The sequence below is a fragment of the Sceloporus undulatus genome, chromosome 5, assembly GCF_019175285.1.
Source record: "Sceloporus undulatus isolate JIND9_A2432 ecotype Alabama chromosome 5, SceUnd_v1.1, whole genome shotgun sequence".
Taxonomy (NCBI): domain Eukaryota; kingdom Metazoa; phylum Chordata; class Lepidosauria; order Squamata; family Phrynosomatidae; genus Sceloporus; species Sceloporus undulatus.
In genome coordinates, this window is record NC_056526.1 from 129,525,801 (window position 1) to 129,543,314 (window position 17,514).

General features: G+C 40.3%; 1 protein-coding gene across 5 annotated transcripts in view; it reads right to left on the bottom strand.

The window, feature by feature from the left end:
• Positions 1-17,514, bottom strand: part of STOX2 (storkhead box 2) — a 337,882-nt gene that overhangs the window by 91,492 nt on the left and 228,876 nt on the right. For 2 of the 5 annotated variants that reach the window (XM_042467226.1, XM_042467227.1), the window contains exon 2: positions 7,245-7,703. The exons of the other annotated variants lie outside the window; for them this stretch is intronic. In XM_042467226.1, coding sequence (XP_042323160.1) covers positions 7,245-7,410 — 166 coding nt within the window. In that variant the 5' untranslated portion in view covers positions 7,411-7,703. The remainder of the gene's footprint in view (positions 1-7,244; positions 7,704-17,514) is intronic. 5 annotated transcript variants of the gene reach the window in all.

Here is a 17,514-nt window from a genome sequence, read left to right on the forward strand (position 1 = left end):
ACCAAGCACCCTTTGCAGTTTCTATTTTTTGTTTATTTGTTTATTTTAGTGGCTCAGTCTCTCTAGCCTTTTTCTTTAAGTGTCTCAACCTCACCTGTTGATCCCTGGCTCACCTGCGGTCTGACTGCCTGCAGGGTGGATGTGTAGGTGCCTTCAAGTCACCTATCAACGTCTAGTAACCCCATGAATTTCATAAGGAAGTCATTCTCAAACAGTGGGGCAGGACCCTCAGGGTGGCATAGAGTTGCTCAAAGGAGGTATGAGACTTGGAGGCCCTGATCCTTCCTCTTTCTCCTCTTCCCAAACTTTTTTATATGTAAAATTTACATCTGTGCTGAGTTAAATATTGAATTTAGTTAAATAAAACTTGAACAATAAGATTTCAACAGTTATTTCCTGGTGGGTTTCATGATTGAGCAGGGAGTCGAACCCTGACCTCCAGAGTTGCAGTCTGACACTCACACCACTGGTTCTCTATATTTGCATATACATAATATACATAATGCAATATCTTGAGAGATGGGACCCAAATCTAAACACGAAATTAATTTGTTTCCTATACACCTTATACACAAAGCCTGAAAGTAATTTCATACAATATTTTTAATCATTTTGTGCATGAAACTGAGTTTGTGTACACTGAATCATGAGAAAGCAAAAGTATCACTATCTCAGCAACCTACGTGGACAAGTTTGGATTTTAAAATATGAATATGCATGAATGTGTGAATGAAAATGCACACTAAATAATTTTTTCAATTAATATATTATGTTGAGTGGGGTGCATGTGAGATCCATGTGTAGACATAAAGGCTGGTCTCAAGGATAAAAAGCTAGAGTGCTAACATCATAGGGTTTTCTTAGGCAAGGAATACTAAGAATAAAACTTACAGTACCTGATGTTTGTTGGCGATCTCCCTTCCATGTACTGACCAGAGCTGACCCTGTTTAGCTTCCAAGAACAGATGGGATCTGGTGCCTATAGGATATGCAGGCTCTGTCTGTAGGGACTACTTCACAACTATCCCACGAAACTGAAACATTGTTCACAACATCCCAGGAAACTGAAACATTTGTATCAGATGTTCATATTCATCCATCTTTTAGTTTCAATGTCTGCTTGTATCTAGATATCTTTATTTAAAAAATGCTGCAACTGTCTGGAAATTCCAGAATGTGAGAAGTACCTTTTGGCTTCATTTCTGGAACCATCTCATTGTGGTGGTGTTTGTGCACTGGCTGAGAGGTATCAGGAAAAAACATACATAAGGCTTCTAAGGTTTTCTCACGCACAGTTCAAACTGCTTATTTTGTCCTGGGGCCCTGAGGGTCTGAAGGACCACATTTTCTATGTGAGCCTTCCAGTCACTAAGATTATTATCTGAGACCAGGCAACTCTTTGTGCTGCTCTCACAGTGTACCAGTCAAATCCTCAGGAGCTCATCCAGACCAGCTGCTGTCTACCCTAGAAGGGCAGAAATCCATTTGTTGTATTATATTGCTAAATTAAATCGCACTGGGTATGAAAACATTTGCAAAAGTGGACAATAGGTTAACTGTATAATGTCCACATGGATAACTCCTGTTCCTGGGTAATTCTGAACAGCTTCTCTTCCTCAGAATAATGAAGTAGCCACACAATCTCCATTCAGAACCACTTAAAATAAATCCAACAATGACTAACTCCATTCTTCTACTCTAATGTCCTTTTACTTCATTTTTACTACAAGTTGTTTCCCTTATACGAAATTCTGAAATAGTCCTCCCTTCCCTTACGCACAATGGGGCACATGCCCACACACCATTCATTAGATTGTAATGAATTACATTCATTAGACTGTATCGCGGCTTCAGCGTATGCTGAAAGCTGTAGAAGCCTGCATATGGCGCGGGCTGACTGTATTCCAAAATCCAAAATTGTCCACGTAGGTTGCTGAGATAGTGATACCTTTGCTTTCTCATGATTCAGTGTACACAAACTCTGTTTCATGCACAAAATGATTAAAAATATTGTATAAAATTACTTTCAGGCTTTGTGTATAAGGTGTATAGGAAACAAATTAATTTCGTGTTTAGATTTGGGTCCCATCTCTCAAGATATTGCATTATATATATTATGTATATGCAAATATAGAGAACCAGTGGTGTGAGTGTCGGATTGCAACTCTGGAGGTCAGGGTTTGACTCCCTGCTCAACCATGAAACCCACCAGGTGACATTAGACAAGTCAAATGCTCTCAGCCTCAGAGGAAGGCCATGAGAAACTTCCACTGGACAAATCCTGCCAGGCAAACCTCATGGTAGGTTCACCTTAGGGTTACCATAAGCTGGAAACAACTGGAAGGGGCACAACAACAACAATATGCAAATATTACAAAATCTGGGGGGTGGGGATCCAAAATCCAAAACACTTCTGGGCCCAAGTATTCTGAATAAGCGACTCGACCTGTATTTTCATTCCATCCAGGTTCCAAGGAGCTTGAGGCAGAGAACATTCTCATTGCCTCTTGTTTGTACATCTTATTTTTCCTTTTAAACTGATATATGTTTTAACTGATGTTATTTGTTAACCTCCTGTTAGTAGACAATTCAGAAAAATCTTTCAGTTAACTTCTCATCTTGTGAACATTTTGGTTTTTTTCTTTATAGTAAAAGAGGACAAAGTTATTTTCTTACTACATGTGAAACACACTGCCTCAATAAATCCCTGCAGTGATTATTCTGTCTTGTATATGTTAACAGCACATTCACAGGCTCTCTTAACTAGAGCTCAACGTCTTCCACTAAATTTAAGTAATAGGTTCCCCACACATGATTAAGTGCAAATACATAATAGATGAGTGGATGTTTTGAACCATGTCTTCCTCTCTAGAAAAGCAAGCAGCAGACCACCAGCTTTGCTGTTTTCACACAACTGAATTTCCATGAGTTTGCATCAGTTCATCAATATTACAGTATCTACCGTTTCTCCCATTTTCAAGTAACAAAATTTATTAGGATAAACCTATTCAAAACCTTTCTCTAACTACAAAGGGCAAATATCTTTACATTAATATTTTTTAAAACTTTGAAAGATGTAACACCTTATGGCTTTTTTGACTTTCATCATGAACAATGGACAAAAGGCAAAAGTTTCTAACATCCATTATCACAGTGTAAATTTCACTACTTTATCAATTCCACCATGGACTAGACATCATTTTTTTCAATAGCCTCTACTGCCCAGTCTCCAATCTGAAGGGTAGTGAAGTATTAATATTAAACACTGGGATTAGGTTATTATTGATTATTGTAAATAACAAATACAACATTAAAATAGGCTGCTACAATTTCGGCCTTAATTATCAGGGCATTGTTTTGTTTTGTTTTTCAAAAACAATATAGCCTTTCAGATTAAGTATCTCAAGACTCTGATAAACTCAGTAACATTTTCAGAAGGATTTACAATATTTATTCTGTCATTAAATGAATAAATAAACATGTATTTGAATAAGACCTTGTTTAATAAATTAACATTTTTGGGCTGCCCCATCTCAAAGACCCAGAATTGTGATAATGAGCTACAGTGGGATAGGTTTTAACTTGCTTGCCTACATACTTTAATATCCCTGGGCCCAAACAATTAAACTCAAACAAGTAACACTTTCCTCCATGTCTTTAACAACACAGCACTTATTTAAAAGGGACCACAACAATGCTAATAATGATCACTCTAAACAATGGACAAACAGTATTCAGTCCTTTGAAAAGCCCATGTGTTTCAAGGCCCTCTCTCCTGTAAAACATTTTTGGTGACAAAGACAGTATTTGTATTCACAGTCACTGCAACTTTTATGCAAGATGACTTCCTATAGATTTCCTGTCAGGAAGAGAGTTTCCCTTTAAAATAGCTGAAGTGTTTAGATACAGTACCCATTCCTCCCAAAACCAATATTTGGAATGGCAAAGGACAGAGTTCATTAAAAAAAAGTCAACCCACAACGAGGCCAAAATTACTTTTCCAGCTACAAAATCACATGCTAGATTTGCTTTACCTCACTTGCTTGAACTGCCACTAGTGGAATACTCCTAACAATTATAGAGCATTACTCATAGTGGATGTGTCACCTGCTCCCCCACACAAACCCCACACCTTCTTGCACTATAATACTGCATATCATTGCCTCCAGGATATTCAGAGATTTAATATTCAGTTTTTTGAACGGCCTGATACTTTACACCTTACAATCATGTGAACATACCTTCACAAACATACCTTCAATACTCATACTCAAATTATATTTTAATTAACAGTTTGCTTTTACAGATACAGAAGGTATGTTTAATTCAGATTAGTTGCTATAAAACATAGAAAAAAAACACAAACTGAAAATTAGCACTACCAAAAACATAATGTAAAGACAAAACAAGGGATTCTGATACACTTCTTACACTGAAAATAAATATTTTTGAATAAATATAATGCCACAAACCTAACAATACAGTCATTGTTGATCCAATTATTCTAAATGATCTAAAATGTCCTAGATTTAAAAAAGGGAAAAGGGGGGCTGCCTTAAGTGTTAATGAACACTAGCTCTGACACAAGGTGTATACAGCTAGGCCAGATTTGCGTGTACTGCAGCAACCCAACTCCAAATGGTAAAACTGATTTTTTCTAAAGTTCTTTAAGCATAAATTGTACTTGTCTCTTCCCTTCCTACATAACTTACATGGAAATAAAATGACATGTTGATCAAACTGATTTGTCCATAAAATATATGTCCACAAGAGTTTCTCCTGACATTAAAATCTGATGCTGGCTAAAGATACATAGATATTCAAAGGCAGAAAGGCAGCAAGTTAAATAGGTACGGTACTGAACACCACCAGATTTGGCTCAAAACAAGGGATGAGGAAAAAGAGGACTGGACTGACATCCTTTGCAATTATGCCTAAGCAATAATTATTTCTTTAAGTTGGGCTACACAGCGACACACACACACACACACACACACCTATAAATGCCTTGATGCTAATCGTATATTTGACATCATGGTCATCAAATATTATGTCTCACTGTCACACTAACAAAGCACTCAACAACAAAGGAGGTTTCCAGGAGATGTTGTCCTTTCCGTCAGCATGTAACTCAAGTATTCCTTCCTTTCTCTCTTGTCACCACAGGATGAATGAAATAAACAGCCATCATTTTAGGGAGGAAAAACCTAAGGCATTTCTTCCATCATATTCTTAATTGGAAGTTTAAGGTTTCTCCCTTTGTGGCTACATTTTGTTTGTGCTCCTAGCCTGCCATGCTTGCACAAACATGTTGGTGCAGCGTCCATTATTTCTAAAGAGCTCTTTCTGAAACAATTTTTTAAAAAACAAGAAATGTACGTGTGAGGCAGCTTTAAACACAGTCCTCCCTTTACACAAATGTTTACATTTATGCTCATCGCCCACCCACCCAACAACAACAACTTTTCCAGACAATATCAGCCAACTGGAACACGAAGATTACATTCAGAGGGCCACAATGGCAGCCACAATTTGTATGTCTAGAAAACGAAAGGCTGAAATGCCTATTAAGCTAATTGCATTTAGCAGGATTACCAGACAATACCTGATTTGGTAATCATTATTTGCCACAAGGAGCCCAAAGGTATAGATGGGGAGGACATCTGTGTGACCACAACTCCCAGCCATTAATGATTTGCTGAAAGGATAAGACTGACCATCATATACATCTCTCTTTCTCTTTCCCATCCCCTTTTATTTTCTGGGGAAGGGGTTCCAAACACCATATTGAGATGATGATAATGATGATGATGATGATATTGATGATGATGTTTATATCCCGCCCTTTTCACAAAACTGGGACTCAGAGCAGCTTACAAGATTAAATCAGTACAATTAAAAACATAGGAAAGTGTTACATTAAAACAGAATTAACATAGATAGGCCAGGGCTGTGTGAATGTTCTTCTTCCTGAGGTACAAAATGGTGGATGGGAGCTTCTTTTTTTAAAAAGGAAACTGCATTATTCATTACAACCGAGGCTAATCGGTCACCAACAATAGTAATAATAATAAATCCCTTTTGACACAGAGACAAACTAACATGAGCCCTGCCACAGACAGAGGTGTGTATATGTAATAACAATATCCCTTTTTAAGACAGAGACAAACCAACATGAGCCGTGCCAGATGTGTGTATGTAATAATAATAACAATAATAATACTAAATCTCTTTTAAGACAGAGACAAACCAACATGAGCTCTGCCACATACATGTCTCTATGTAATAATAATAATAACAAATCCCTTTTAAGACAGAGAGCCCTGCCACAGACATGTGTCTGTGTAACAACAACAACAGCAACAACAATAAATCTCTTTTAAGGCAGAGACAAACTGACATGAACTCTGCCACAGACATGTGTCTCTATGTAATAATAATAAGAGAGCCCTGCCAGAGATGTATGTGTGTCTATGTCACAAGAATCATAATAATAACACATTCCTTTTAACACAGACAAACCAACATGAGCCCTGAGACAAACAGGTGTGTGTGTGTCATAATAATAACAAATCTTTTTTAACACAGGGACAAACCAACATAGGCCCTGCTACACAGAGATGTAAATAATAATAATAATAATAATAATAATAATAATAATAAATTCCTTTTAACTCAGAAAGAAAGCAACATGAGTCCTGCCACAGACGTGTATGTAGTAGTAGTAATAACAATAATAATGAATCCTTTTTAAGACAGGGACAAACCAACAAAGGCCCTGCTACACACAGATGTATACAGTAATAATAATAATAATAACAATAATAATAAAAATCCCTTTTAGGACAGAGACAAACCACATGAACCCTGGCACAGATAGATGTGTATATGTATATGTATAGATAGACAGATGAATAGATAGATACAGAGATGATAGATAGGTAGGTAGATAGATAGATAGATAGATAGATAGATAGAGATACAGAGATGATAGATTGATAGGTGAATACATAGATAGATAGATGGATAGATAGATAGACAGACAGACGATAGATGAACAGACAGGTAAACAGGTAGGTAGACAGATAGAGAGGTAGGTAAATAAATAGGTAGTTGGTAGATAGACAGACAGACAGACAGGTAAAGAGATGGTGGGTAAATAGCTAGGTACTGTATATAAATAGATAGGTGGGTAGGAAGGTAAACAGAGAGATCTATACACAGACAGCCCCCCCTCCACCGACCTGAAGTCATGTACCCCCGGGAGGCCTGGGAGAGGAAAGCCGGGGGGAAATGCTTGTGGAGGCGGTAGTCCTTTTCGCTGCGGGACCTCATGCGGTCCGAAGCCCGGTCGGAGAAGTCGGAGCTGGGCCAGGCTCGCCTGAGAGTGGTGCTCCGGGTCTTCTTCATGTCGAGGCGGGCGGGGAGGCAAGGAGGCAGGCAGGGAGGCCTAGCCCAGCAGCACCAGAAGCAGCAGCATCCCCAGCAGTAGGAGCCCAGGCCAGGCCTCACATCCCTCCTCTCTCCCCCTCAGAGGAGGAGGAGGAGGCCGCCCCAGGAAGAAGGAGGAGGAGGAGAAGCCCCATCTGGGCGCCCCTTTCGCCCCTCAGGCCCCACGACGACGACGACCCCGAAAGCAGCTCCATCTTCTTCCCCCACAGAGGCAGCTTCACACCACGTCCCTCGTCGCCGACGCATTGAGCCTCAAATGGGGACAAATGATAATTAAATAATAGTAATAATAATAAAATAAGGGCTGGTGGAGGCTGTATTAACAACAACAACAACAACAACAACAACGACGGGAGACAAAAGGGTCCCCCCCCCAAAAGAAAGTCAAGGCCCCCCCCCCTTTGGGGTTTTGTGTTTGTGTCTCAAAATATGTTCGCAAGAAGCCAAGCCAAGAGAGCATCCCATCCTCAGTGGGGAGAAATAAAAGACGCGGCAGCTGGGTTTCGTATTTTCTTTCCCCCTTTCCCCCCCCTTTTTGTCTTCCTTTTGCAGCCTATCACAATCCGAGCAAAACATCCATGATGAGGATAGAGAAGACCCACAAACAACCAATCATGGCTGCAGCAGAAGCCAACAACAGCACAGCAGCAAACCCCTCCCCTTCTCTTCTTTGCTCCAATAATGTTGCCTTTAAAACAGACACCAAAGGCCCCACCAAAAGCAGCTCAATGCAGATGGCCATCATTCCATGGCTTCTCTTCCTTTCCCGATCCTCCAGCAGCAGCAGCAAGCAGCTGTTTTCTTTCTTTTCCTTTTCCTCCTCCTCCTCCTCCTCCACAAATGCAAGGTTACTCTCCTTTTCCCACCATTGCATTGTTGTTGTTATTCTTGCATCTCGCCTCTTGCAGAAGCGGCAGGTTTTAATCCAAAATATTAGTTTGTTGTTGTTGTTGTTTTGTTGTGTTTTTATCTCCTTCCCCCTCGTCTGCTCCACTTGCCTTTCTCTTTCTCTCTCTCTCTCCTCTGCGTGCTGCTGCTCTTCCGCCTGCCTTCTCTCAGCCACAAGGCAGGGACGAAGATAGCTCCTGGAAGGCAGGGAACAAGGCACCTACCAGCCTTCTTATGCTAATCAGGAGCGGCCTTTTCAGTTACTACATAGGAGCTCAGACCCCCATTTTTCATGCAAAAGAGCCTTGGGCTTTCACCCAGAAGCTTGGGTTGTGTCCCAGACTAGCCATCATCAATTTGGGCTGGGAGTTTTTGCACCAAGTTTGGGTTTTCTTCCCTCCCCCAAAGGGCCACTCAGCACCACTTTTCTTCTCTCTTTCCCCCATTCTTCTTCTTTCATTAAGGAAGAAAAAGAGAAGTCTTTGTTGTTGTTGCTTTTGAAAGCACGCCTGCTTTGTTGTTGTTTGCCTTCAAGTTATGTCCTGACTATGGTGCCCCAAAGTGAACCTGAGTAGGGTGGTTTCTTTTTTTCTTCAGAGGGGTGTGCCAAGCCACCTGAGGCTGAGAGAGTATGACTGGCCCACAGTTACTTATGGTGACCCTACAGCAACTCATCAGAATTTGCCCACGTTACTATGGCACCCAAGCGAACCTATTGCCACCTGGGAGCTGAGAAGTGTGACTTGCCCACGTTTACTTAGAGCACAACCCTAAGCGCAACCTACTGGGGGTTTCTTGGCAAGTTTCTTCACAGGAGGTTTGCCATTGCCATCTAGGGTGAGAGGTGTGATTTGCCCCCCATTGGGTTTACATGGCTGAGCCAGGATTCACACTCTGCTCTCCAGAATCATAGTCCAACACTCAACAACTATACCACTCGGGCGCTTCTTACTTATCCTAACAATAAATAACTACTTTGGAGGTTTTCTTGTTCCTAAAAGACAGGATGGAGTGAATTTCACAGCTGGAAGAAACTTCCAGGACAATTAAAAGAACTGCCTCAAAGCAACAACTTCTTGGCCCTTCTCCCGTGTCCTCACCGCAAAGAAGGACAATGCACAGCAAAATGGGTCCATTCATGAAGATGGCAGACATGAACAATAAAAATTCAAAACACTCATATAAATCTAACTGCATGCTTCTACATCATGCTCAAAATGGAAACATTTGGAATTCCTCCTGGACAGAAGTTGAAATGTAGGACATGTCCTGGAAAAAAGAGGATGTCTGGTCACCTTGTAATCTCTTTTGCAAAGCAAAGGCACGATATGTGTGTTTCTAGCCCCAGGAGTGAATCATTAGAGATCGCAATGCAGGCAGACAGGTAATGAGGAGAGAGGCCCAGTTCGTTTGGGATGTTCCATAAAATGGAGCAATATATGAGCTGCAACAACATAGTTGGCCTTCACAATTCACTGGGTTAGGTAACATGACCACAGTGAAAGTGGGGGAAAAAGCAAATACCTCTTTAAGAATCTAAGGTCTAAGAAACCTCTAAGAATCACTAGGTCCCCAGTGAAACCCTTGGTCAACATAGCTGGATGCGAACACAGAATTGCCCTGGAGGACGTGCAAATGCCACGAAAGTGTTTTCTCTAGGATCTAGTCTCTAGTGTGACTGTATGGTCAACTTCCGCAGAGTCACACTGGAGAACCTAGACAGACATTCCTAGAGAGAATATATCAATTACTGTATAACTCATCCAGGGGTATCCGTGCTGGACATATGGCAAATCCAATAACATCAAAAACCACCAAACAGTAATACCTTTATTGTGCTAACCAAAATTTCTGGCTTTATTTGCTCAAGAACCTACTTGTTTGTCTTTTTGGCTGTCCATGGCCTGTTACAGACGGCCAAAATAAAGCTGCTTCCGTCTCTTGGAGGTATATGTTTAATGATGCATGCAACCCAAAGAATCCGGAAGCTGCGCCAAAGCTGCACCCAGTGCTTAGGAATGGAGTGTGGCTTTGGCGCGACCTCCGGACCTTAGGACCCATGCATCATTTAAATAGCATACCTCCAATGAGACCCGAAGCAGCTTATTTTGGCAGTCTGTAACAGGCCATGGTATCCTCAGCACCTTCTCAGCACCAGGATGCTCCAGCAACAAACCATTCATGGGGAAGTCCTGTGAATGGGTTTGTTGTGGAGCATTCCTGGATCTCACCGGATAAATCCTGGATGAGCATGACGTCTGAAAATATCTCAGCACGATCATGCATTATACTGGGAGTAGGCCTTTACTCCTGCCTTTCCCCGCATCTGAAAATCTCCTAAGATAGCAGACAACACCAAATACTAGCAGAAAACCTCACAACTACTGGAACAACTACTAAGATATAAAGGAAGAAAGTGCAAAGGGAGGCTTACTGTTGAACATAAAGAAAACAAAAATAATGACCACAGAGAATCTACATAAATTCAAGCTAGACAGTGAAAAAATAGAAATAATAAAGTGTTCCAACCTGGATTAAACATTGATAGGACAGAGACTGTGGCCAGGAAATCAGAACAAGATTAAGAAGGGCAAGGGAAGAACGAGAAAGATCCTAAAATGCAAATATACAACAGCACAAAAGTTAATAAATACAAGCCATTATATTCCCATTTCCATATTTCCAGACCAAATCATGAGGAGGCATGATGACTCATTGGAAAAAACAATAATGTTAGGAAAGGTGGATGGAATAGAAAGAGAGGAAGGTCTCACGCTAGATGGATGGACTCTGTTAAGGAGGTCACAAGTATGACTTTGCAAGAACTAGCAGAGCAGTAGAGGACAGATATCTGGGAGATGTCTCACCACAGGTTGCCACGGGTCAAGACAACCTGAGGGCAGTTAACAACAACAACAAACTTCAATTAACAGTTTATCATATTATGGTTTAATATCCTAGCAAACATAGTAATTATAGTTTTCTCAGATCAGTTGAAATGGGAAACTATGGTTAATGGTAGACTCAGTGTCTATCAGAGGAGAGAAGAAAGGCAGCTAAGAGACCAAAGATTACGCACAACCATGTATAAAGCCAAGGTATGATATTCTGAACCAGCCTTGCTCTGTGCTGTCTTGAGTTGCAGTTCTTTCTCTACAGAACTTTAAACTTCACCTTCCATAACATAATTTTGCCTCCCTTCAGCTGACCCACTCATAACAAAACAACAGAAAGGTGAATTTAAGGACCCCCGATTTTGCCTGGGGTTGGACTTTTTCAACTCATCAACCTCTAATTCGTCCCTGAATGTGTAACAAATCAGGGTGAAAGTGAGTTCAGAACATAACCCTAGCCCAAGATAACGGATGGTGTAAACTAAGAAATCCTTTGCCTCCTCGGTTTCATGCATGACTATCAATTCATCCACATGCCAAGACATAGATTTACCTATTAACATAAGTTTCTTACCAATAACTGTCATCATATGGTTGCTCTTGTTTTGCAAAAAGAAAAGTGGCAAAATACAATCTTTGTAAGACGTATCCATAGTTTACTGAGGCTAGTTATAACACAACCATCTTTTTAAAGATGCTTCTGGACTAGTGTTTTAAAGTAAAGTGGTAGAAGTAGGTTCCCTGTCTGTCTATCCCTTTTCATCATATGTCAAAACAAAGGAAACATTAATCTGGTTTACTTCCATATTGTCTAAACAAGTGCTGGAAATATGGTGATGTTTGTGAGGATTCCACATCAAGTTGCTTAATGTCTTTCACCGCAGAAGCTTCATTTTTATTTATTTATTTTGGCTGTTTGTTTTCTTCTCCACAGCCCCCTCAGAAATCCTATTCCATATGGAATTTGTTTGCAAAGGCCATCCAGCAGGACACAAGTTACTTCTGACTTATGGCACCCTAAGTCAAACTTATTAAGGGGAGGGGGGTTTGCTCAAAAAGAGATTTGCCCTTGCCTCCCTCTGAGGCTGAGAGAGTGTGGCTTACCCAAGGTCACCCAGAGTGTTTCCATGGCTGAATGAGGATTGGAACCCTGGTCTCCAGAACCACTCAAACACTATCCCACTGCACTACACTGATCTCTGTATACAGGTAGAATATATAAACCCATATCTAATGACTAGTAGATAAATTCAAGGCCATTTAGGGCACACTTACACCACACACACACACACCCACACACCCCTAACAAACACGTACATGTAATCTGTTATTTTGTTATAGCCCACTTCCAACTTAGGCACCAGTAGATAAAAAATAGCTTCTCTCTGTCCTTTTTCAGGTCACTTTGAAAGGGAGGTGGCTTTTTGTGAGTGCGCCAGAGAGATCAGGTACAGCAACTCTTTGATATGAGGAAGTTCCCCAGGATTTGAGTGTCGCTCCCTATCCTCCTAATTTGTTTCCTTACAAAAATCCTCATCATCATTCAAATCAAATCAGATGTGGGGTGCTAAGAAAAGAGAGCTCTTGGCAAGAATCACAGCTTTTTTTTTTTTACTTCTTACACTTCATTACAATATAAAGACTGTTGACCTGGGAATTAAGTTTAGCATCACTATTGTTTAATTTGGCTATTGTACATAATGGCTGAGTTTGTTTTTTGAAATGTTAAAAGTAAAGTAAGAAGGAAAATTTTGTTAAAAGTATCAGTTACAGATCACAAAGGGAACATGCAGGGCTAGCTGTGTTGGTCATTTACAAAATACAAACAAAAATCCATCAGTGATTTTTGTTTGTATTTGGTAATGCACAATATACTTGTTGCAAGCCTTGAAAGCTCCATGGGCTTCTTCATCAGGCAAGATATTACAAACCAAACAAGAGGGGGGGAAACAATTGGAAATGTTAGTCAGATGCCTGCATGTTGTTTCAGTCCTTAGTAAAGATGTTATACTGACTGAAACAACATGCAAGCATCTAACATCTCCAATTGTTTTTTCCTCCTCCTGTTTGGTTTGGAACATCTTGCCTGATGAAGAAGCCCACAGAGCTTTGAAAGCTTGCAACAAGTATATTGTGCATTTTGGTTGGCCAATCACACAGCGATTTACACATAGTTACTTTAAACATGTTTTTTTTGGGGGGGAGGGGGAATTATAATGTTAAAAGCTGGAAACCCTAACGCTAACCCCACAATAAAATCCAGTAAAACAATACATCCATACACATACATATATACATTGCAATTATATCACAAACAGAGTGAAATTATGCTTTATCACAATGCAACTGTGATGTCACTTGATTTTGCCTTAGTTATTCCTCCAAAATTAATTACAAGTAACCCATTATTTGTGATTAGTTATTCCTTATGCTGAGGCGGGGGAGACAACACCGGCTGATGGGGCAAGATCAGGATGTCCCAAATTTAAAGCAGGAGCCATTTAAACATCCTCAGGTTAGTCTTCTGGAACCACAGTAGGTGAATTATGCTGTTCCACTAAACCAAGCTTAATTACAGAGCCTCTTCAGCTTATTTCAGATCATATTTCTATCACTACTTGTGGTTCTGGAATGCATGATAACACACCTGCTTTTGTTTTGTTCTATACTGCATTTGTTTTAATAAGGACCATTTTGAGTCAATTTAGCTTCCCCTAAGTCTCATTTAGAGAAGAAAGGTTTTTATGTCTATATAGTCTTCTGGCTCTTGTAAAAGTACTCTTTGCTTTTTCCTCAATTAATGGGAGAGGGTACATTTGAAATATCAAAACACAGATATCCTGATTGTTGTTGATTGTGTGTGCCTTCAAGTCATTTCTGACTTATGGCAACATTATCACAGGGTTTTCCTGGCAAAGTTTATACAGAGGGTGTTTGCCATTGCCTTTCTTCTGTGGCTGAGACAGATAGTAAGAACTACGATCCTTTGTTGAGGGTGTAATCTGGGTACTTATGAGCACCATACTGTGTATTTGGACAGCCAGCATAGTATAGTGGTTTGAATGCTGGAATGTTAGAAGCCCAGGGTTCAAATCCCCACTCAGCCATGGAAACCTACTGAGTGACTTTGGTAGTCCAAATACAAAGCATGGTGCTCATAAGCACCCACATTACCACCTCAACAAAGGATCATAGTTCTTACTATCAGTGTGTTTTAAAAGATTTAACAAATCTTGCCAAGAAAATCCATGCTAAGGTTGCCTTAAGGTCACCATAAGCGAGAAATGACTTGATGGCACACAAAGTGAAACAGGGGACTTCCATGATCTAAAGTCATGGTTCTATGAACCACTGATTCATTTTAAGTAATCCTAGTGAAGACAGCCAGCATGGTGTAGTGGTTCGAGCACTGGATTACGACTTTGGAGACTAGGGTTCGAATCCTTGCTTAGTCATGGAAATCCACTGGCTGATCTTGGGCAAATCACATGCTCTCCACCTCAGAAGAAGGCAATGGTGGCAAACCCCCTCTGAGCAAACCTTACCAAGAAAACCCCATGCCTTAGGGTCATGGTGGCCACCATAAGTCAGAAACAACTTGAAGGCTCACACAATAGAAGTACTCATGAAGATTTTGTGTTCTTTCCCCAGCAAGAGACAAATAAATGTGAGCAAGGTACTCGCATACTGAGTCCTTTAGGACCTGCTTCTCTGCTCCTGTCTACACAAGAGAATAAGCAAACTCCTTGCTGACTGGAGTGGCTTCCAAAGATTTCTCAAGGAGTTCCCAATGTAGACCACAATACTAGGAGCCTTTTCTTTTCACATTCAGTACAACTACGTTCTCCCAAGTAGTTGATTCATTCCTTCTTTCCCAGTGAACCTACAGAGTTCTTCCTCTTCTTCTTCTTCTTCTTCTTTTTTTTTTTTTTTATTAAAAAAGTACCACACCAGGATTCAAACGGATCCCAATAACATCACTTAATTGCCTGTCTCAGTATAGGAACAAAAGGAGGAGGGAGTAACTAAAGTGCTAGAGGAAAATTCTGCCCAAGTCTCTGGCTGCAGAAATAATTCAGTTTGAGACTGCTTTATCTGCCTTGGCACAGTGCTAGGTAATCCTGGGGCTTGTACTTTGTTGTGGCACCAGACCTATCTGACAGAGAAGGTGAAATGTCGCACAAAACTACAATTCCCAGAATTCTGCAGGATAAAGCTATAGCACTTAAAATGCTGCAGGGCAGATGCAGCCTCTGCTATTCACAATGCACTGGAGTGGATTAGAGCACCGTTGGCCTTCTATCTCAATCTGTGTAAGAAGCAGCCAAATTCTGTGGAGCTTTGTTGCTGTGTGCCTTCAAGTCATTTCCAGTTCATGGCAACCTAGGCAAACCTTTCACAGTTTTTTGGAGATTTTTTTGGCAAGACTTGTGGGGGGGGGGCATTGAGTCATAGTCCAAAATATTTCAAGCCACAAAACAGCAGGTAAGAAGAGAAGAAACAGTTCTCAGCAGTAGGGCAGGGAGATGAATGGCAGAGTTATGGGAAACAGAAGTAATTAATCTGTGGTGTACAAAAAGCAAAAATCACACATGTCCTAAATGATGTTCTACACACAAAAGCTGAACAAAGACATTGATTGTGAATATGCAAACTATCTATGGCTCCAAAGCTCACTCTATATTTCTGATATGCACCTAAGTACTAAGAAAGGTATCTTCATTTATAGGCAAGATTTTGTTGTTGTTGCTGTTGCGTGTCTTCAAGTTGTTTTTGATTTATGGAGACCCTAAGGTGAACCTATCATAGGGTTTTCTTAGCAGGTTTCTTCAGATGAGGTATGCCATTGTCATCCTCTGAGGGTCAGAAAGTGTGACTTGCCCAACGTCACTAGGCGGGTTTTCATGGCTGAACCAGGATTCAAACCCTAGTCTCCATTGTCCTAGTCCAACACTCATACTACTACACCACGCTGGCCCCTCCATAGCCAAGATACTGCAATAGAGATTTTCAGAGCAGAATGGACACAACTGGCATCTTCAAGTCTCGCTAGGCTGAGTTAAGACTTTGCAAGACATACAGCCTTCATAACATGAGTAACACACTAACATTACTCTACATTACAGAGATCACCCAAGACAGAGGTAAGGTACAGCTTGACAGTTGTCCAGGCTACAAATTTAGTGAGAATTAAGCACACCACCAGCGTGTTGTGCTAAGGGTAGTTTTGGCACATGAGCTAGAGAACTAAGATTTGTGTATTTTTTTCTCCAATAAAGTATCCATGCAAGAAATAAGTGCTTCCCAGTTTGGCATGGTGAAAGCATCAACACTGTAATTCCCAAGCATTTGTACTGCAGAGAAACACACTTCATCTGGAAGGGAGCAACAAAGCAAAAGGGGGAGAAGGTAACGATGTACGTTGAGACAAAAAAAAACAACAACAACCCCAAACTAAGGAGGTAGACAAGGAAAGCATTATAATCTTTATTGGGCCTGCAGACCACCTGTTGAACTGTTTCACTTCATATCATTTCTCTTTAGTTTGTCCACTAAAACACATTATTGGACTAATGCATGGTGTTAAATGATAGAACATCCAACAGCTGCTCTCCTGTTACAAGAAAAGCTTTTATAGACAGTGGCTTTAAAAAGCCATGAGACAACTCTCTATTTGTCAATGAGATCTCTGATGAACATGGGGGCATGGGGGAGACAAAACAGGTGTCTGTGGTTATATCTGGACAACAAATAAAAATGTGCTTTAATGGTATTTGCTAGATAAAATTTATTACCTTCTTCCCTTCTAGTCTTTTCTTCAGCATGTTGTTTAAAATAATATGCAAGGCAGCTGGTTTCTACATGTCACTTTGGTGCTAGAGATATTTAGAATCATGGAAAACAAAATAAAGAAACCAGTGATCATTCCAGTTTAAGCAGTTTGTGCAATCTCTCTGGATGACATGTCTTTCTTCCATTTGGTTTTTCAAAGAAAGATAATACAATTTTATCACTGTTGTCTAATTTTAATACAACCCATGTAGTTGGTACATGCCTTGTGTTCTGTATCTAATGTTACCTAAAAAACATGACTTTAAGAACTAGTGTTAACAGTTGTGGGAGCTGAGAACCCATTTGACCAACTTTTTATTTGTTTACAAAGATATTGTGGGTAAAGTTTGGGGAAGAGTAGGAACAATGGACATTCACAACTATGCCAACCAAACATCTTTGTTCTTCTTGTTATGTCATAGAAAACAGAGTACAGTTGGCCCTCCAT